The sequence below is a fragment of the Typopeltis vanoorti genome, chromosome 11 (assembly GCF_054136105.1).
Source record: "Typopeltis vanoorti isolate ZY-2024b chromosome 11, IOZ_Tvanoo_1.0, whole genome shotgun sequence".
Taxonomy (NCBI): Eukaryota; Metazoa; Arthropoda; class Arachnida; order Uropygi; family Thelyphonidae; genus Typopeltis; species Typopeltis vanoorti.
This window is the reverse complement of record NC_143559.1, coordinates 76,028,745-76,051,354: the sequence shown is the minus strand read 5'-3', so window position 1 is coordinate 76,051,354 and position 22,610 is coordinate 76,028,745. Positions and strand designations below refer to the sequence as shown.

The 22,610-nt window shown below is 36.0% G+C and overlaps 1 protein-coding gene across 1 annotated transcript in view; it reads right to left on the bottom strand.

The window, feature by feature from the left end:
• The window catches only part of RabX5 (RAS oncogene family member RabX5), a 118,971-nt gene that overhangs the window by 32,756 nt on the left and 63,605 nt on the right, over positions 1 to 22,610 (bottom strand). The window contains exon 7 of the mRNA XM_090400092.1: positions 18,652 to 18,782. Within this exon, the coding sequence (XP_090256218.1) occupies positions 18,652 to 18,782 (131 nt within the window). The remainder of the gene's footprint in view (positions 1 to 18,651; positions 18,783 to 22,610) is intronic.

The following is a 22,610-nucleotide window of genomic DNA, read 5'->3' as shown; positions in this document are numbered from 1 at the left end:
TAAGAAAATCTCCAATTGCTATTTTGTTTTTATTACAAGAGATACATTAATGCAAAACGATTACATAATAATATTAATTAAATGTTTGCTCTACAGGGATATCGCACAATAAAACTGTTTATAAGCTCTAATTTAAATTATAAGCTATGTCTGCCTCTATCAATAGAGCTGCTAGAGACCAACCAATTTTCTTGGGTCATTGCTATTTGCAAATAATTTTTAATCAGTTTAAGTTTGGAAAAACTTCTTTCCAACGCTTTGGTTCTTGTTTTCAACCTTCAACCCCCCCCCCCCCCCAATAACATTTATATATTTGATTTTATAGTTCATCTCTGATAGCTGCTCAATATTTTCAGTTTGTCGTAATTGGTGGAGACAGAGTTCTGGATTGGGTACCCTCCCTCAATGAGTTTTTGGGCTCCCTGGAGGAGTCGCATAATAATCAGGGCCGTCGCCAGATTAGACTGCGCCCTGAGGAAAACAATTAAATATCACCCCTGATGGATTATAAGACAAAAAATATAAGAAAATCTCCAATTGCTATTTTGTTTTTATTACAAGAGATACATTAATGCAAAACGATTACATAATAATATTAATTAAATGTTTGCTCTACAGGGATATCGCACAATAAAACTGTTTATAAGTTCTTCTAATTTAAATTATAAGCTATGTCTGCCTCTATCAATAGAGCTGCTAGACCAACCAATTTTCTTGGGTCATTGCTATTTGCAAATAATTTTTAATCAGTTTAAGTTTGGAAAAACTTCTTTCTGCATTTGATACGCTAACAGGAATTGTTAGCGTAGCGACGGCGCCTACCACAACATGGCTGATCGAGCACCCTTATTAAGCCACACTGTGAGGCAGGCTGCCTCTCTGCTACACCCTGTCGACGGTAATGATAATACTAATAAAAAGTGCTACATGAAAACAGTCACAAACATCTATGCCATGCCAGGATGCAAACACACAGATTGGAGAGCAGATATGCTAACCCCTTTGCCAACCAGCCTGAAAAATGGATAATTAAACCTGATATTCAAAATTGGAGATATTAAATTCACTCTTTACTTTATGCAGATGATGTTTTATATACTGTAACTCTGTATACAACATATTCTATAGGACTCAACTAAACTGAATAACTGCTGTAACAAATTTATTATGAAAATAAGCAATAAAAAAATAAAACAATGAAATAAGGCAGGAACATGGAAAAAATATCAATTGCATTCTCAATGAAGAACCTATAGGTTCTTCATTAAGAATGATGTAGCAATAGTGCACTAGAAGAATGAAATATAACATCTGATAATACTGGAGACCTGAAAAATAACAGATTAATCTGGAAGAAAATTGCTACAAGGAAGCTAGTAATAATGTAAACTTAATTATATAGTATTATCATAGTATCCAGTATACCCCTTGATGGTATATATCAGGAAATGGTAAGTTACTAAATTTCTGATCTAAGAATTTATACCAAATGCATTACTGAAATAATTATTATTATTAGGTATGGAAACATTCATTCTCCATTCTGCTTTAAATTTTCATCTTGGTCCCTGAAAAAGTGTGTCAAGGCCTTCAAGAGAAAATCAAACACACCACAGCTGGCTTTTATGAAGATTTCTGCATTCCTTTCCAGCTTCAATTAAAGATTTCATCAAAAGTTCAAGCATGAAATCAAATTGTTTTGGGAAGGAATGATGAAATTAAATTTCTTTAGGAAGGAATGTAATATTTGCCAAAACAAATATTACATTCCTTCCCAAAGAAAAAGCCATTACTCTGGCTTTTTACTTTTTCGTGAATTTTTTCACTAATGAAAATCAAAGGAAACATTGCAAGTGCTGCTATCATTCCAAATTCATGACATTCATGCTCCTTTGACCCCCCCCCCCTCCCAACTCCAGAAAGAGATCAGAAAAATCTTGTGTATACTGGTGTTATACCATGATAAGTTAAGAATGTTAAAATTCCACTTATCATGGTTTAACGAGCAAAGAAGTAAAAACCCAGTATATTAATAAGTAAACATGCTTGCTTCTAAGTAGGTATCATTGTAAGCTTTAGAAAATATTGAATACATTGATTTAAGAAGAAAGAAATAATTAATTAGCTCAATAGAAAAATTTAATGTAAGATAAAAATAGAGTGGAATTAGATAAATATGTATAAAGGAAAGTTGCCAGAGACAAAGTATAAATTAAGAGAGTTATGGTTTTGTGTTGACGTTAAATTCGATGCAAGGATAATTTGTAGAAGAAACACTAGAACGTATTCTGTGTGAAAGATAGTCCAAGGTTCAAGGACAAGCTGACGATTGCCCTGGTGGTCGTGTGCTTGATGCGTGGAGTGAACAAGCAGGGAGAGAACGGACGTCGTGAGGTCATGTGACATAGAAAATCAAGGAGCTGGGTGAGCAGCGGAGTTTGTGGTATTTACTGATAGGGCGAATGTATAAAAGGGTTAAGAACCCCCCCCCCCCCCAAAGCTCTCTCTTGGTCTTTCGTCTTGTGGAAGTTCTCACGTTTCCTCGAATAGTGAAGGTTTAACCTGATGCTGGTTTGGGGATGACCGAACGATACCCAAAGACTAGGACGATGTTACAGCGGGTAACCCTGTCCTAGATTCCCAGAAAGTAGCGGCAGACCATGCCGTTGAAAGGTCAGCAGAAGCATGTGTCCCAAAGTTTAAGCTGATAATCACTATAAAGTCTTGACCAGAGGTAGATTGAGGGGGACCAAGGAGATGTCTTAATGAAGCAGAAGATAGGCTAAAGCAGACGGATAGAGGTACCATCGAGTAGAGATAAGTAAAATTTATTTATGTGAATGCAATCTGAATGTGTACTGATATGTGAAGATTTATTAGTGAAGGACTTAGACACAATTTAAGGTCAGGACTATAGCACGTGTGTTTTATAGGAGGTCATGAGTGAATGGTTACTAACTGAATTTGAATCTATGTATGTCGGAGAATGGTTAATGTTACCAGTTGTTAGTATAGAAATTAAATAATGGAATTTAGTAGTAATCTAGATGATATAGATTCATTTACTTTTGTGTGAATTATTTGAGTAAAAATGTGTTCAGAGATCAAATCTGATGAAGTAAAGCTTATTGATTTAATTAGAATGTGTCTTATTTAGAACGATGAATATTCTTGTATATTAAACTGTAAATTAAGAAACAAATAAACCTTGCTTGACTTTAACTAAATATATGAGTGTGTATAGAATTCAATGCACCGCTTGTGAAACTCATTACGGATCTGAGCGAGAGTTTAATTGAATAAGGTTGAGGAGACGACTGCAACCCTAGGTCACATGAGTATATCTTCTAACTTACTTCTTGATTGAGTTATCTTTAATCTAATAATTCTAAGTGGCGCAGTCTAAAAATATAAATTTCTTGGGATTTTAAGAGAGGTAAGGTTTGAGGACTCTGTCACAAACGAAATTTGGTTCTACCCTGAGGCTATTTCTTTGTGTGATAGAGATACCACGTGACTCATGTAGAAGACACCTTGACATCAAGACCAGAAATGCTTTTGGTATCCAGCATTACCAAAAGCATTTCTGGTCTTGATGTCAATTTCACTAACTATTTTGAAAGTTTGCAGAGTTAACTCCTTTTCTGTGTAGCACTATAATTTCCTTGTTCTACTGTTTATCCTGCAGTGCTTACATTAGTGGAAAAGAGGAGTATGAAATTTGAATAAGAAGCAATTACCAGTATAGAACAAATCAGCCCATATTTAACCTGTTCTAAGACAGGAGACCAATCTATACTTTCAATTGACTATCATCCTGTTTTCAATTTAATTCTTTCAGAGGTAACTTATGTTTTGTCCTTCATGTCTTTTACTATATTACTTTGACTTTCTTTTATCTTATCTATTTTTACTCTCTCTATAGGGCTTCTAAGATATTCTATTAACTTGATTTCTGTGAGACGTCCCCTTTTCGAGCTCAGGCAAATTTATTTGTTCAATTGCTGCTCCAGCCTGAGTCTAAGGATAGAAAATGTCTTATCCTCGGGATAGTTCACAGAAATAAAGTGCCACTAATATTATCTAAATATATCAGGAAGCTGCAGATAGCCTAGCCTTGCAGTAGCCCCTTTACACTTATTTTAACCTGGATATTCCCCACACTTATAGGTTCGATATTTTAATGAGTGGTGAGTCAGTCATCATGGTCAGATTACACAAATGCATACAATATAAAACATGTTTATTGAATAACTAAGAAAATACATACAATTAATAAGGTGTTAAGTCAATACTAAGGTAAATTCTGTCTAAAGTTTCACACTCACCTCTCATACTCAATATACACAATTCATGATTACATTTAAGACATCTAATAAATGAGTTACACAATAATTAAACATGAACTGGTGCTCATCTGACACAAAACATTTGTTTAACTCTAAAGGCACCTTTAAGTTCAATTATCGGTTCTATTACAATGTCCGTTGAAGTCACATAACACTAGGATTCTCAGACAGATAGTTAATGAGATTCCTTTGATTGTTCCTGAAAGTTCTTAGGTATCAAAGTTCACTTTTCTTTTACTGAGGATCTTAATCTCTTTCACTCACTATTATCAAACAATATGGGTATGAAAATGATAGTACTTATCTACACTGCTTGGATCACATCAATTACTTCGTCTATTTCTTTGTGGTGGAATATTGCTGCTGCCATAACCTGTCGGCACGTGGGATTCACCTGCACGATACGAATTTTCGCACTCGCTCCAGCTTCCTAACATCGGCATGTTCTCGCTGATGGCCCGCACTTTTGTTCTGCCATAATCTAGTGCTTCATCTAGCCGGGATACACTAGTCTGCTATAGGAGTGTAGGAACTGCCCACCATAGGCACAGCACACTGAGAGGTTTCCAGAACAGAAAAACGAGGCAGGTTCCGACCCGCGCTGCCATATATATTTTTCTTTTCAGCGCCCTCTATTCCGAGTTCGAACCTCACACACGCCGAAGTCCCTTATTCATTCCTACTCAGTGACGTCACTCCGTTACCTTACGGAGTCATATTTTCGGGAGCGCGTACCCCGAACACTTTTACATGAATTCTATAGCTACAGGCGTTATGTCACGACCATGGTATTTCTGTAATCTTTGACCTTTTGTTAGCAGTGTACTCAGAGTACTAACTTTCTTGTTTACATAAGATTTATACTATTGCTGAGGTTTTATCATATATTCAAAATTACATTAATTCTATTACATTCTTAGATTGTAGAAAGCCTCAGATTTAATACTTTTTCTTTAATCTTATTCTCTCTAGTTTAACATGATAATGTTTCTCTACTGATTTTAAATTGACGGCAAAAAGGACAAGCATGTTCCTCCAGTTAGATACATCCTGTTAGATCCTGTATGGGTGATTCTTATTTCAATAAAGTCTCCCATTCACGATCGAACAAACTTCAACTTCCTCAAAACCTCTCAACTAATAAATACTTGCCAGTATAGATTTCATCAATGTTAATCAACAGAAGGCAGGGTCTCCTTGTTTACATTACTTATCTTTTAACTGCCATGGGAAAACTCAGGTGGTTGTTCATGACATCTCTAAGATGTCATGAACTAAGATTGAATTTGGCTTAAAGGCCTTTTAAATATCCTTCCATGATGGTTTGGTTCTTTTAGAATCCATTAGACTGACAGATCCATCTTTCATTATACTTTATGAGTAATGGTTGATGAATTCAACAACAAAAACACTTTACAACTTATGCTGTAGTACATAAGCTCTATTCTTTCACCTACTTTCTACCATCTGTATACCAGAAACCTTGTTAAGCTGACTTGAAACCCAATTCAGTTTTGGTGATGAGAGTATACTGCACTTCTCTTTCTCATTTGACAGATTTTGCACCAAAATCTCTAGAATATCTATTTTTATAACCTTAAATTCTGAATGCCAATCATTCTTCAATGAGGTTCTGATAATCTTACTCTGATGTTTTTACAAGTATGGTCTCTTTGGTATTAAAAAAAATGTTTTCTCCTTTATTCATGTTACATTCCCATCTGAACAACCATTAATTCTATACAACTTATTCACTCTTTCTGGCCAAGTGGATAGCATGTTTGTGCAACTCTTTACATGGAATACTATTTTCATTACTTAGTGTAAGACCACTAACCACCTTGAAAAATTAACTTGATAAGGTACTGTATCTGGGCCTAAGATGGGTTCTTGGATTATCTAATCCTTATCCTCAATAGTACTAAACATATGATAGGTTTACTTTCATGGGTAGGATTCACATAAAGAAAAAAAAAAAATTTAAGCAGAACCAGAGAAATGCTGTTTTCTTATCTGGGATTGTGCTCCTCTTTAAAGAGAACAATTATATTGATTAATGACTCCTATCTTTCACTATATGTTCAGTTGCTGCTACTGACATTTTTCACACAGATTTTCATATCCCCCATACAACATAATCAGCATTAGTGATTTCCCCACTCTCCTTGAAATCATTCTGAACTGTTCATGTTAAAAAAACAAGCAAAGTGACACTTTTCTCACAATTGCAGATCCAAACACACAGAACAAATTTTTCTTCCTTGTCATCCATTTCCTCTACTGCTGATCTCTGGAGCAGCATTTCCTCCTATGTACTTTCTACTAAAGAGTAATAACCTACAGACCTTAATCCAAATAGTGACAATTTTTTTTGCTCCCTTGACTTTCTTCCTATCTGTAGTGCTAATATACCACAAGCTGATCAAGCTTGTATGTATGATTATCATTTAAAAAAAAAAAAAGAGTAAAAACTGATAGTGCAAAGAAATCCAATATAATTCACTTTTTTTTCCCACATAAAAAAAAAGACTGCCACATTAAGAATGTATGAAATGTATGATAAACAGTAATAATTTCCTGAAGGAAGGACAGAAAAACATCTAAATAATCAATGCAAGACCTGAAGCCCATTGTAGACCAGCACTCTTGTGTGTGGGATTGATAGCAGCTTTGCCAATGCCATCATCAGTTCATTACAATCAATACTCTCAGTGATCCTCAGCCCTGAGCTTTGGTTCATTCTCTTGGACATTTCAGAAGCATCTGCACAAAAAGAATATCATAAGCATATCAAAAAGTATAATATTCTCTGCAATTCTAAATCACAACTTCAAATTCAACCTCTCCATACTGTAGTGAATCTGTCTTCAAAAACACTCAATGAAGATGCTGTCAGTGTTCTAAGCCTCGGCCACAATTTTGCTGTAGCACTGAAATAAGTGCCAGCGCCACAACAGTACGGAATATAATTAGAAATAGATATCATTCTCTGAGAGGCCTGTGTGTAGCTCAGTGGAAGTGGTGCTTGCATCCTCTGCATTTGGTCACTCGAAGTAAGACTTTGGTTCAAGTCTAGTCGCAGACTGGAGAAACTTTTTCAAAGCCTATCCTCGACTTGAGTTAGTCGATCTTGGGGCACAGACAAGAGGGTTTTTACTCCTGGAAACTCAGGTTTTTCGTCCCATAAACTAAAAAAAATATGAAAACATACCCCAACTCAACATCACCAGAGTTAAAGTTCGGTACTATCAACATAAGAAGCCTGGATGGCAAAGAAATGGAGCTAGCTGAGGAATTAGATAAGTACCAGATTGACATAATAGGGGTGACCGAAACAAAAAAGACAAAAACTGGTGAGATCTTTCTGAGCAATAAATACAAAATGTTATATTCAGGCAATGACAATCAAGGAAAAGGAGTAGCCATAGTATTCAACACAAAATACGAGGCTAATCTTCTTGAATGGCAGGCAGTCTCAAGTAGAGTAATGTGGGCAAATATGAGAATGGGGAACTGGACAATGAGACTTATTTGTGCCTATGGTCCCACAGAAGGTTCTACTAAGGTAGAAGCGGAGGATTTTTTTGAGGCTTTAGAAAAAGCAACTGACACAATGAAAAAGGAAAAGCTGGTCCTTGTTGGGGATCTAAATAGCAGAGTAGGAAATGATTGTCAGACATACAAAAATATTTTGGGAAAATTTGGAGAAAAGAGCAAAGCTAATAATAATGGCAAATATCTGTTGGATTTCTGCTCAGGACATGGACTGGTTATTACTAACACCATGATCCAACATAAAAATGTGCACAAATTCACATGTAGAGAAGAGGCAAAGAATAAGAAAATTCTCATTGACTATGTTATTGTTGATAATGATGTTTTCTCACTGGTGCAGGACACCAGAGTGTATGGAGGATTTGAAATTGGAAGTGATCACTATTTAGTATTGAGCAGAATAAAATTGAATTTCATACTGAAAAGAATAACATGTAAGAAAGTTTTAAAGCGAATAAAAGTTGAGCAGCTCTCAGATGTGAACTGTCGAGTAAAATACACAAAGATTATTGAGAAAAAATGAAAGAGTTTGAGAACAGGAATCAAACCTTGGAGATTCAGTGGCAAGCCTTGAAGAAAGCCCTGAATGACTCAGCTAGAGAGGCATGTGGTGAAGTTGTCTGCAAGGATAGAAAAATTAGAACTCCCTGGTGGACGCAGGAAGTTAAAGAGACAGTGAAGGAAAAGAAGAAAGCATATCAAAAGTTCCTGGCATATAAGTCAGCTTGTGCTCTTAGAGAATACAGAAGCAAATGCAAGAATGCTAAACACTGTATAAAACTAGCTAAACAAAAGTCAAGGGAGCACTTTGGCAAGAATATAGAAAATAAATATCAAGAAGGTGGCAAAATATTCTGGAGGTTGTTGAAGAAGCTTAGGAATGGAGGGAAGAGTGCTGTAAAAGGAGTTAGAGATGATAAAGGTGACATGAAAATGGGAGAAAAAGATATCCTTGAAGTATGGCGTAATTACTTTGAAAAACTGCTAAATGAAACAAGCAGTGATGACAGTACAGTGGTAAAAAACACTGACCAGGCATGCAGTCAGGAATACATAAAAATATAAAAATAATATATATAAATATAAATACATATATAAAAAGGGAAATAAAACTGAATGTGAGAATTACAGAGGTATTTTCCTACTAAGTGTTCCTGGCACGATCTATGCAAGTATACTTGAGAAACAATTGAGAAGAATTGTGGAAGAAAAGCTGGGTGAAGAACAAGCTGGATTCAGGCCAAATAGAGGCTGTCAGGATCAGATCTTCACTTTACGACAAATAGTGGAGTAATCATGGGAATATAACAAAGATCTGTATTTAAGTTTTGTCGATTTGGAAAAGGCATATGACAAGGTGCCAAGAGAGAAGCTATTCAATATGCTACAGTTATATGGTGTCAATGGGACATTATATCATGCAATACTTAGTCTTTATTTGAGTCGTAAGTCAGCAGTTAGAATTGAAGGATGTACTGGAAGATGGTTTAATGTTACATCTGGTGTGAGACAAGGATGTACATTATCCCTTCTGTTATTCATTACCTATATGGATCACATTATGAAGGAAAGTGGTATTAAACATGATATCAAAATTGGAGATGTTAATGTCAGCTCTTTGCTTTATGCGGTTGATGTTATACTTCTAAATAAATCCGCTACAAGTCTGCAAGATTCTCTGACTAAATTGAATAACTGTTGTAATATATATGGTATGAATGTCAGCAATAAAAAGACAAAGACACTGAAAATAGGCAGAATCATTAAAATGTCTTGTGAATGGAGAACCTGTAGAACAAGTAAAACATTTCAGCTACTTAGGCACGATTTTTAGTGAAGATGGTAAATTAAATATGGAAATAGACAACAGAACCAGCAAAGCTGGTATGGTGGGAAGTCAATCGAATAAATTCATATGGAATAAGAGAGAAATTAGTCGGAACACTAAATTAGCAGTATACAAGACAGTGTTCAAACCAGTTTTAACTTATGGATCTGAGAGCTGGGTCAGAAGTAAAACACTTGACCAAAGACTACAGACCACAGATATGAGAGTCCTGAGAAAGATTAGAGGCGTGAACAGATGGCATCAATGGCAATATCATATTTAAAACGAGGATATTAGTAAAGAACTCGACATAGTCAACATCCAGGAATGTGTTAGCAGAGCTAATCTCAGGTGGTATGGTCACTAAAACAGAACGGTGAAGAAAGATTAGCAAAACAAGTGTTCTCTGCCAGGTTGGCAGCAAAACGACCCAGAGGGAGACCAAGATATAGGTGGATTGATATGGTACAAAGTGCCTTAGACGATAGAAATATAAGATCTGATAATGTTGGAGTCTTGACAAGTAACAGACTGATTTGGAGGAAAATTGTAGATAGGAAGTTAGTAATGATGTAATTTTTTTCATATAATACTGTCATATCCTGTACACCCCTTGAGGATACATGGCAGGAATTTGATGATGATGATGATGATGATGATAAACTAAAAAAAAAAAAAAAAATCGACCGGAGTACCCACATTATTTCAGACAGTAATACATCCTGTTAGGATTAGGCACCAAGAGATGGCAACACTTGTTTGCTGGTCTCTTCATCAGTAGCCACCTATAATTAGTGATAGACATGGGCCAGCTATCTGTGATTGGCTACTGGTGGAGATTGAACTGCCCACTCAGTCTCCAAAAGCTAGATAGGGTAGAAAGGCCTCGCCTACTCCCTATAAGGAAATAAAAGGCATTAGCTGATTTTTTTTTTTTTTTTAATCATTCTCTGAGATCACTCTACCTGCATTTCACTAGATTATGATCTTACCAAAATGCAGTTTAAAAATTAAAAAGCCTACCCTGGCTACGTGACATAAAACTTCACTCCCCCCTTATATGGTTCACCTAAAATCCCAAACTATTCCTTTCTAAGATCTCTAGCAGATGCCACTGATGCTGTAAAACAGCTAGCAAACCATGTTACCTCCCCATCACCAGTCATATCCAATCCTATATAAAAAAAAAACTCTACCCATTTTAAATCCTTGATTGAAAATCTAACTTTAAATAACACAGATATATTGGTAAGCTTTGACATTCACAAAGAACAAAAGATATCTCAACACTTAACAATTGTGAATTACAATAAAGAAGACTGAAATTATTACAACTATCACGAAATAGTAAGTAGATCAAATCTCAAATGTTTACATTTCATTTGAACAATAATAATATCAATAACGAGCACATTGCAAGTGCTGATCATATGTGTAATGAAATGAAAACTAATAATATACTAACCTACATAGAGAAACATAAATATTATAAAAAGATTAATAATTTTAAATTATGATTATTTTTATGAGACTGTCAAAAAGTGTTTAGTAAATAAAAGAAGATATTATCTATTTGTTATTCTACTGGAAACAGCAACGGAATTCGTAAAATATGAAACTGTAAAGCAGCTTAAACATGAAGAGCTCAACTTGACATGCTGTTTATGAAGTAGTAATAGAAGAAACTTCATTCTCTGGTATGAAATTTGGTAATTTGTGCATCAAACTGAACGGCGAGAGGTAAGAATATTTATACTCCAGTGAAACAGGAAGAATGACTGAAAAAATCATATGCTAAATAAGGAATTAAAAAAAGGGGATCCCATGGAAGTGAAGAGGTAGTTCTATGTTTTCAGAAAAGGGCCCAACAAGAAAACCAACTCTGATGAACATTTTGTTGTTGTATAAATAAAGTGTTTAATCAGGTAGACATGATTAAGTATGTGTTAAACAAATCAGTTATAGAAAGTCAGAGTGAATGATTGTATTCTTTTAAGATAATGAGATAGCTAAAGTGCAGACTTATTTCAGAAGCCCTTGGATCGAGTTATTTTTGTAGTTATTTAAGTAATTTTATTTAAAATGTATATAATGTTTTATTTGCCCATCCTATATAAAAAAAATCTACCCATTTTAAAACCTTGATTGAAAATTTAGCATTAAGGATAGGGTGTACCATGGAATTGGAAAAAAAAAATTAAAATTAATTAAAATTTATTTTAATTATTTTAATTATTATAATTATTAAATAATAAATAAAAAATAAATATTAAATAATAAATATATAAAAATTAATTAATTAAAAATCAAATTTTTATTAAAAAATATGCATTATTTGTGTCACTTTTTTATGAAACAAATAATTTTTTAGTTCAAATTTGCTACAGATATTCTATTATGTCTATTAACCACGCTACCGGCCAAGACGTCTATAGACGTTCACTTTATCATGGATGCGAAGTGCTTATTAAAATTGTAATAGCATTGTTATAACAATGAAATATATGATGGATACGAAGCGTATGCGGATTCGTATTTGATCCATAACGGCCGGTAAGGTGGTTAAACAATCTTCTTCTGCAGCTTTTCCCACTTAAGCAGGGTCGCTGTTTGTGGCGAGTCTCCTCCACACCTTCCTGTCTTGGGCTGTAGCCACATCCAAGTTCTTCATCCTCAAGTCCTCCTCCTCCACCATCTCTTCTTTGGCCATCCGTGCTTCCTCTTCCCCTGCACATCCATCTGCATGACCTTTCTTCCCACATACTCTTCCTCCCTCCTCATCACATGACCAAACCATCTCAACCTTGCCTCCTGTATCTTTGCTCCTAAGTTCATAACTTTCACCGTTCCCCTTACAGTCATTTCTCAGATGATCCTTTCTGGTCACACTGCACATCCACCTAAGCATTCTCATCTCCGCTACCTCCATTCTGCTGATGTTATTTTTCATCAGGGCCACAGTTTCCAAAGCATACGGTCATAGTTGGTCTCGCTACTGTCCTGAAAATTTTGCCTTTTAGATTGATCGGCACCCATCACATAGCACTCCTGTCATCTCTCTCCAGTTCCTCCATTCCACTTCCTTCTCAGCCTCACCATCCTCTTTCATTGTTGAACCTGAGTATCTAAAGTCATTGACCTTCCTGATGACATTTCCTTCCAGTTCTAGATCTGTCTCCTGGCTGCCATCCACTTTGCAACACATATACTTGGTCTTACTTCTGCTCAGTCTCATACCTCCCTCTTCCAGTACTTTCCTCCAACTTTCCAGTTTGGCTGCCACTTCTTCTCTTGATTCTGCACACAGCATGATGTCATCTGCATACAACATAGTCCAAGGCGCATCTTCTCTCACTTCCTCCATCACAATATTAAACAGGAACGGACTTAATGCAAGCCAACTGTCACTGGAAAGCTTTCTATCACTCACAGGTAGGTTCGAACACTTGTCTTCACATTTCTGTACATCCCCTGCATCAACCTGACATATTTCTCTGGTACCTTCTTCTCCCTCAGACACCTCCAGACTTCTTGCCTTGGCACTCTATCATATGCTTTCTTCGGATCAATAAATACCAGATGTAGCTCCTGTTGCGTCTCTCGAAACTTTTCCATCATCTGTCATACCCTAAAGATAGCATCTGTAGCCAATTGACCAGGCATGAAGTCAAATTGCTCCTTTGCAATCTCCACCTCAGTTTTCCATCAAGAACCCTTTCTAGGATTTTCACTGTGTGAGACATCAACTTTATTCCTCTGTAATTCTTAGTCTTGTGCATCCCCTTTACCCTTGTAGATGGGGACAAGAGTACTTTCCCTCCATTCCTCGGGTATATTTTCCTGTTGGCAAACTTTCACGAACAGGTCCCACAGCAGGTCAATTCCCTCTTCCCCCAAGTGCCTTCTGCTCTGTAATCTTTCCAGATGTTTCACCAAACACCTCAATTGCACAGCTTAGAATTACTTTTGAATTATGTCTCCACCAATCTTGTACACTTTCTAGTCCATCTGAAATCCTCTCTAACACCTTCTCCCTAAAATGGTTCCTCACACTCTCTTCTTTTAAGCGAAACCACTTAATTTTCTTCCTTCCATGGCTTCCAAAGGTTCTTATCTTCGGCTTTATTTCAAAGTCTGCACACAGCAGCTGGTGTTGCTGCGCCACTTGATCTGTTGGGATTACTTTACAATTTGTGACTGCCTTAAGATGTTTTCTTCTAGTCAAAATGTAGTAGATCTGTGAACTATTGTAGCCATTTTAAATGTTATCAAATGCTCTTCCCTCTTACAGATGGAGCTCACAATTGCCAGATCAAACACTACTGCAAAGTCCAAAATCCTCTCCCCTTCCTGGTTCATCATTTCCACTCCATGGCCACCATGCACCCCTTTCACAGTCCCTATTCTGTCTTATGTGTCCATTCAAGTCACCTCCGACAATCACCATCTTGTTTTCTTCCAGATCCCTCATTTCTTCATATAGCATGTTCCAAAATTCATCTCTCTCTCTTCTGCTGTTCAGCTAACTTGTGGGGCGTATACACATAAGACGACCAGTTGCTCTTCTCCAAGACCCAGTTTCATTCACATGATCCTGTTGTTCCTCCTACCCACTTCCAGTACTTTGCCCTTCATTCTGCCACACACCACAATTCCGACACCATTTCTTCCCTCTTTATTCGCTCCAGAGTAGACCAATTTATACCTGTCTCCTAGTTCCTTCACCTTTTCTCCCTTCCACCTTGTCTCCTGCATGCATAAAATGTCCGACTTCCTCATCATGTCTGCCACCTCTCTTCCTCTTCCAGTCATGCTTCCAACATTCAATGTTCCCACTCGCAACATTCTTTCCACTTGCTGGGCTCTCTTCTTTAACCGCAATTGCCCTTGATGCCGTAGCTCTCGTCCACTTCTCGCAGCTGTAGGGCAATGTGGCTGTGCATCGCTTAAGGGGTATGCCCTGGCCCTTGTATCACTTTCTTTTCGACTCATTTAATCATATCTAGAGCTGGCAGTGAAGTTTTATGACTGGATACCATTCCTGACTGCAATCCTCGCCATTTATCCAGGCTTGGGACTGGCACCTATTGGGGCTAGCTTGCCCCCCTTCAGTGGCTGCAATAGGCGAAATGACATAGCAAGATAGGAAAGATTCACCCCTAGCCCTCGAATACTCTGATAGCATTGGAGGCAAGGAGCAAGAAAAGAAGAAATAAGCAAAGAAAGAAGGATAGAGGACCAGTCTACAGATAATATAACAGATGTATATTACATGAAGTAAGGCATGGTCCAGCATCAGGTACCTCGGGTTTGCCATGCCCGTACTCACTAAAGTGAGCCCATGTCTATTAAACAATATAAACTAAAATTATTGAACAAATATCAGTTCCTTTAAAGTCATGACATTTAATTTGTCCATATAATGATTATTACACAAATCTTACATGTTTGAAAAATAAACTTAAAAAATAAAAATGAAAATACAAAGCAATGATTATAATTTTAGTTCAATATATTCTGGTTATATATAGCTGTGTTAGAAAAAAAAATAATATTCTAGGACTAATAGTTTTTAAGATATCTTGCCAAAACCAACTGCAATGTGTTAAAATTAAAAAAAAAAAAAACACAGAAAAGTCAATTTAATTTCATTATACAGAGAAACCTGTGGAGAATTCATGACTAAATTTGACATACGTGAACCACAGTAGTAGGTTTTTTTATTATGTAAATATTTCTTCCTAGGTATCTTAGGACATCATCATTAGTACAGTAGAACAATACTAGGAATGACGCAAAGGATAGGGTGCATACGTACAATGGAATCCAAATTGCGTGCAGTGGCATGTGGCCTGAACTTAAATTAGATTAGATTGAAATAAATTAAATTAAAATGAAATTACAATTAAGTTATTTTTACACAATTTTGTATGACGATTTCCCATACTTTAGAGATGGCATCATTGCAGTTTAAATTTGGTCTGGAAGTAGGGCTTCAGCACTTTCTTTCTACAAGCAAGAGGAGGGTACAGCAATGGGGTCCCCCTTATTACCCAACTTGGCAGACCTGTTTATAGAACATCTTGAAGAAAAAATTCTTGCATTTAAACCCAAACCAAAACTCTGGCTTCGATATGTCAATATCTTCGCAGTCTGGAATCATTCTGAACAAGAGCTACTTCAATTTTTAGATAAAATCAACCCTCTTCATCCATGCATCAAATTTACATAAGAAAAAGAATCCCCACAGGGCATCCCCTTTCTGGATTTACACATCCAAAGAAAAGAAGACTGTTCCATCTCCACGCCTGTCTATCGCAAGCTGGCATTTTCAGGTCACTACATTCACCATACTTCTGCTCACCATCCCTCTCAAAAATTTGGCATCATTAAATCATTGGTGACCAGAGCACACAGATTTTTCTCCTACGAGGATTCTCTAAAACAAGAATTGGAAATAATCAAAAACACAGCCACTCTAAATGGATACAATCTCAAAACAACTCAAAAAATCATCAGTAACTTCTCTACACATCAACCCAGACAAAAACAAGCCCATAGGATTCCCATACCTTATATCAAAGGCATCTCCGAACGGCTCTTGAAAATTATGAAGAAATACAATCTTGCTGCCACCTACAAACCTATCAACCAGATCCACAACTTGTTGCCTTCGCCCAAAGACAAACTTTCACCTATGTTACTACCTGGTGTATACAAGGTTCCATGCTCCTGTAAACTTTCCTATTATGGACAGACAGGCAGATCAGTTTTTAAATGCATTTCGGAACATCAAGACCATATCCGCCTCATCAAACCATAAAAATCAGGCCTCGCTCAACACGGAGTTGAAAACCCAAACCACAAGATCCACTGGGAAAAGAAAACTCCTACACAGATCTTCATATAAATATGAACGCTTATATAAAGAAAGTGCTGAAGCCCTACTTCATAGACCAAATCTAAACCGCAATGATGTTCTTTCCATCCCTAAAGTATGGGAAATTGTCATACAAAATTGTGTAAAAATAAATTAATTTTAATTTATTTCAATCTAATCTAATTTAAGTTCAGGCTGCAATGCACCACTGCACACAATTTGGATTCCATTGTATGTACGCACCCTATCCTTTGTGTCACGTTATTGTCATGTTATGTTATTGTATCTAGTATTGTTCTACTGTACTGATGATGTCCTAAGATACCTAGGACAAAATATTTACGTAATAAAAAACCTACTACTATGGTTCACATGTGTCAAATTTAGTCATAAATCAATTTAAAGTTTATAACTTATAACTCAAAATGTAGAAGTTTTTGAGTATGAAAAATACGGAATATATTCTTTAGTATATAAACTTTATAAAAACAAAAAGAAATTTTTTTATTTTTACCTCAAAACTATGATTTTTTGGGGGTACCCTAACCTTAAATAACACAGATATATTGGTGAGCTTTGACATCACCCTCACTCTTTACCAATATTCTCTTGAACGACACCTGAACACTCTGAAAAAACGTTTTTCCTTCTGAAATCTTACATCTCTTTTCCTTTGCTATTTCTGGTTATTTTTCTTGGAGGAACAAAATTTACAAACAGATAATGGGAACTGCTACAAGTTCCTCCCCTCTCAACCCCACTTGCCAATTTTTACATGGAAAATTTTGAATAATGAGTCATAAACTCAGTTTCCCCCTCAAATCTTCTATCTGGTTAAGATATGTAGATGATGTATTCTCTATTTGGCTTCATGGCCCGACACATTAGACTCCTTCCTCTGTCACCTCAACAATCTACGTCCAATAATCCAATGATGTTTCTGAATGGTAACCTTTCCTTCACTGCATACAGAAAAACCCACCCACTCAGGCAGATACATTCACAAACTTTCCCACCACCACCCCTCTCAACAATATGGCATCATTAAAACGCTAAACAATAGAGCCTACAATCTTTTTTCCAGTAGATCCACTCTTTCAACAGAACTCAACCATATACACAATGCCTTCCTATCCAATGGCTACAGTTCTTACAGAATTAAAAAATTAATCAATCCTCCTCCGCAATCTTCAACCATCCCTTCAGAAGGATTTCAGAAATACCACTGCCATCCTCCACATCCAGGGTACATCAGAAAAAATAGATGTCTTTAAAAAAGTACAGAAACCTGCTACCCTTATCTGTTCTACCAAAGATCATCTCTCTCTCTTCTCTCAGTGCTTGGAGTATAAAAAGTACCATGTTTCTGCACGTTAGCATACTTCAGACAGGCAGATACAGCCACCATGCATTTAGATGAACAAAATTTGCATCTGCAATCACGACTATGGTCAATCTGGTCCTGCAGATCATGTATTGGATATCATTCATAGGATCTTCTGGAAGAAATCCACCATGCTCTATCACAGTAAATTAAAAAAAGACTGTTTTCAGAATCTGCAGTGACACTCAGAAATCAATTGAATTTAAACAAATATAGGTGCAAAAAACTATTCAAAATTTGGGAAACATTAAATGTCAGAGGTTCCAATTTACATCCTAGTTACAAGTGTCAGCTGTACTCCCTGAAGATGTCTTAGTAACAGTGATTAAAATAGTTTTTAATCCTTTCTTAGTGCTGTCAATATCCATTAAACCTACAACATGAAGTCTTCTTGTACAATAACCAACCATGTTAAAAATAGTCTGACAGATATATAAAAATGAAAAGTGATATGAAAATATAGTTTGCTAACTAGTTTTAATTAGATTAGCAATATGATCAAATAATTCAGAATAATTTATTAATCTTTACAGTGGCATTTAATACTCAAAACCATAAGAAAAGTTATGTACATTTCTAAGAAACATTCAAGTTTTCTATATTAAACAAACAGAATCCTTTACTGTGGAAAAAAGAAAATGTTTTTAAAACTTACAAGCAAATCTAGTTTGTTGCCAACAAGAAAAACTAAAGGTTTCACTTTATTGCCAGCTAGTGTTTCTTCCAACCATCGTGGTGTATTGTGTAGGGAAAAGAGATTACACAAATCAAATACCACTACGACCACTAAAAGAAATTTGCATTATAAGTAACTATCGTTTTGCATTTCTTAAAATAAATAAGAGGACAGAAAATAAACACACAATTCATTAAATTCATTTAATGACTAAGTTAATACTCTAACAACTCATTAATGAATTGTTAGTATTCAAAAAATTTAATTAAATTAAAGCAGTAATAATTTAACCTTTTTAATATTTAATTAAAAATTCTACAGTTCTTACAGATATTCAGTCAGGTAGTAGCAATGCCCTTTGAGCAAAAAGACTGGTCTAGAATGTGAGAAAACATGTCTTTAGGCTTAGATGCTGGTGTAAGCTAATCTTCAAGTTTAATAGTTCCAATATTTCACTTCTGTCAGAGAGCCATCCTCTAGGATACAATATAAAAACTCATACATGAATAATCAAGTGGGTTAAAAAAAAGTGGGTAAATATTTAAAAAAAAAAAAAAGAAAAAAGTTCCTTCCCATTAAAGCCAAGGTTATGGAAAAGGCATATTAATAATGTTTTCTTAATTTGAAGCCATGGACCAGATTCTTTAGAGTTCCTGAACTATTTAACAATCAACACCAAAGAATACAATTACCTCGGAATTGGAAGTTAACAGTTCTCTCTCTCTTTCCCATTTCTGGATGTCAAACTCACTCATAAGTTTCACTTCAGTAAAACTAAAGATCTCTAGTTATAGAAGACCCACACATACCAATCTCATCATTATCTGCCCAAAAGCTTGGCATCATTTCTACATTTGATAAAATGTGCGTGCTCCCTCCTCAATGAAGAAGAAATCACTAAAGAACTACAGTTTCTTCTTAAAATCTTTCAGAAAAATGGCTATCCTAAGCAGACTATTCATAAGCTACTTTTTAATCCACCTACTCAATGTACTGAAGATAGTACATATGTAAAAAGGCTTTATCTCTACCATATATCAGCTCTGTTTCACCAAAGTTAGCTCAAATTCAAGAAATTTAAAATCCGCACTTCTTTTACTCTTCTTTCCAAACTCTGCTCCTTGCACCTAAGCCGAAACATGACAGCCTAACATATCCAGGAGTTTATCATCTTTGGTGTAACTGCAATGTACCCTATTTAGGTCAGACAGATAAATTCATTGAGTTGCATATGGAAGAACATGTGAGAAACATCAAATATGACAGAATTAGAACCAGTGCTCTATCTAATCACATTAATGTGATTTTATGACTAGACTAGATTAATCACATTCTTAATTCTGCTAACCCTGATGATGAAGATTCTATCACTCATCCAGTGATCTATAGAGAAAACATTTTTAGATGCTTTGATGAGCTTGAGAGAAGAATTACCGAATTAACAGAAATTTTCCTCAATCTGGCAAACCTTAATACTACCTCAATCGGATAACCTCTCTGAAAGTCACTCCTTGCCATTCCAATTTTGGTGTACATGAAATCATGCTCATGTGAAAGTTCCCCCACAATACTATGGCATCCAGAATGCCTTCAAATATCAGCAATCCATTTGCAACGTAATTTACAGCTGTTGTTCTCTTGTAATGTATTTTTTTTGTATTTCTCTTTTCACATTATTCACCCAATGAAGTCTTCTAAGAAGACGAAACTAGTTGTGCCTTCAAATAATAAATAATTTTTCTATTTTGTTATCCCTCCACTTTTAGTCATGAAATTTCTTCAAATTATATTATCATATAACCGAGTAAATCCATTATATCAAATACACATTAGTCCGCTTCTATTCCACGCCTTTTTTTAAATTTACGAATTTCAAACTTCTCCTGGTTAACCACATATACCTTCTTGCAGTTATGAAGGATCTTGTATAACCCAATACTGGAAATAGAATGGATGCCATCTTCAGGAGAAGTAGGAAGTTTTGCAAGGTATTAACTGATTTTGATGAATTTTAATAATTGGGCTACCTATCTCGATGTGAAACACTGTTTAAATTAGCGAAACGTAAAACTTCTATGAATTTAACCTGCTTGATTATTTATGTAGTGGAAAATAAGTCCCAATGGCAGTGGCGCACTCAGGATTCAATTTTGGAGGGGGCCGAGTACTCAAAATTTAATCGGGGGGGGGGGTTGAGTAAACGATTTGAGAATACACACTACACATTGTATACGACCTATGATTGAGCATCTGCAGTGATCACCAATACATGATACCTGTGATCTCTCTCTGGCTTGGGCAAACAAAGTATTGCCTGAGCACTACTTGCCTTGCGTTCACAGCGGCCGCGATTCCCGAGAGCCAGAGGGTATTCCCACCTTATGTGACTGCTAATTCATAAGTAGTATAGAAATAGAAGACACGACACAACATAAATAAAAAAAAAAAAAAAGAATTTTAATTAGGAAAAGATTTTTGGAAAATTTCTTAGTCTTTTTTTCCTTTTTCTTTTTTTTTTTTGGAGGGGGGGTGAAGGGCCCCTTGGTCCCCCTCCCTGGGTGCGCCAATGCCTGATGGTTATTATTAAAAAAAAAAAAAAAAAAAAACCCTCATGTTAAACAGTCACCAACCTTTGTTGCTATGCTTTCTTATCTAATGGCTACAATATCAATATGAAAAACATTATAACAAAATAACCATTCCACTCCATTGCCTCACACCCCTTTCATCATTATGGTGAGTGCAGGGCACCTCCATGGAGCCCCAAAACTTATCACAGGAGGCCCAATCTATCCACACAATTTATCATACCTCTCCTTGAACCCATTAACAGAAAAAGCATTCACAACTGACTCTGGCAACCCATTCCACTCATTCACCGTTCTCCAAGTAAAAAATCTAGTCCTCACTACACCCCACCCCCCTACTGACTACACTTTAATTCAACTTTCAGGGATGACCCCTTGTTCTGGTCCCTTTAGCCAAATGCTAAAACATTTCCCCTGCATCTATCCTATAAAATCCTGTAAACAACTTAAACGTTTCTATCATATTCTCTCTTTTTCTCCTATCAACCAACTTCTGCAATCCACACACCTTCAATCTATCCTCATAGGGCATACAGCACATTCCACATGCTACTCACCTCTGAATCTGCTCCCCCGCTTCCAACATTCCCAAGAAACCTAGGACCAGACTTGAGCACAGTAATCCAGATGTGGGTGTATCAAGGCCTTATAAAGAGGAATTACAAATTCCTTATCTCTACATGTTAATGTGTTCTTCACTAGCCAATTAATCTTACACTAGTGGCCAAAATTATGGAAACCTTTTGGAAAAAGTGTATTTTTCAGGTTTGATGTCTCATAACACCACTTTTTTGTGTGTAATACCATAAAATTATATATCCATGGAAAGATAATTTAATCAAGAATGTAATGCAATAAAGTTTGTTCAATTATCTGAATTCTATAAAAAGTTATAGCCAAATAACCAGAAAAAAGAAGCACAACTTGCTTAGGTTGATATGAAGTAGCTTTCCTTCATTTGAATGTAGCCAATGAGCCAATAAGGTCACAGGAATATTCAGCTATTGATGTCATATATTGAAGCTGAGAGGAGGACATTTGTCAGTGTGTTATGTGATTGCTATCAAGCTGGTTGGTTTTTTTTTTTGTGTTCTTTCATTTAGTGAGCTTGTAAAACAATAAAATTAAAGAAATGGCGCAAAGAGTTGAATGGTCACCCAGAAAGCGATGTAAAATAGTACTATTAAGTGAACAAGGGTACAGTTATGAAGAAATTAGAAGAAAAATTGGTGGAAACTTAACCAAAGGTGGCATTTCTAAATTTCTGAAGAGATATAAGGGAGACTCAATCACTACAAACCCAGACTGGTAAAGGCAGGAAAAGGTGCACAATAGCAAGTGATGATAGAA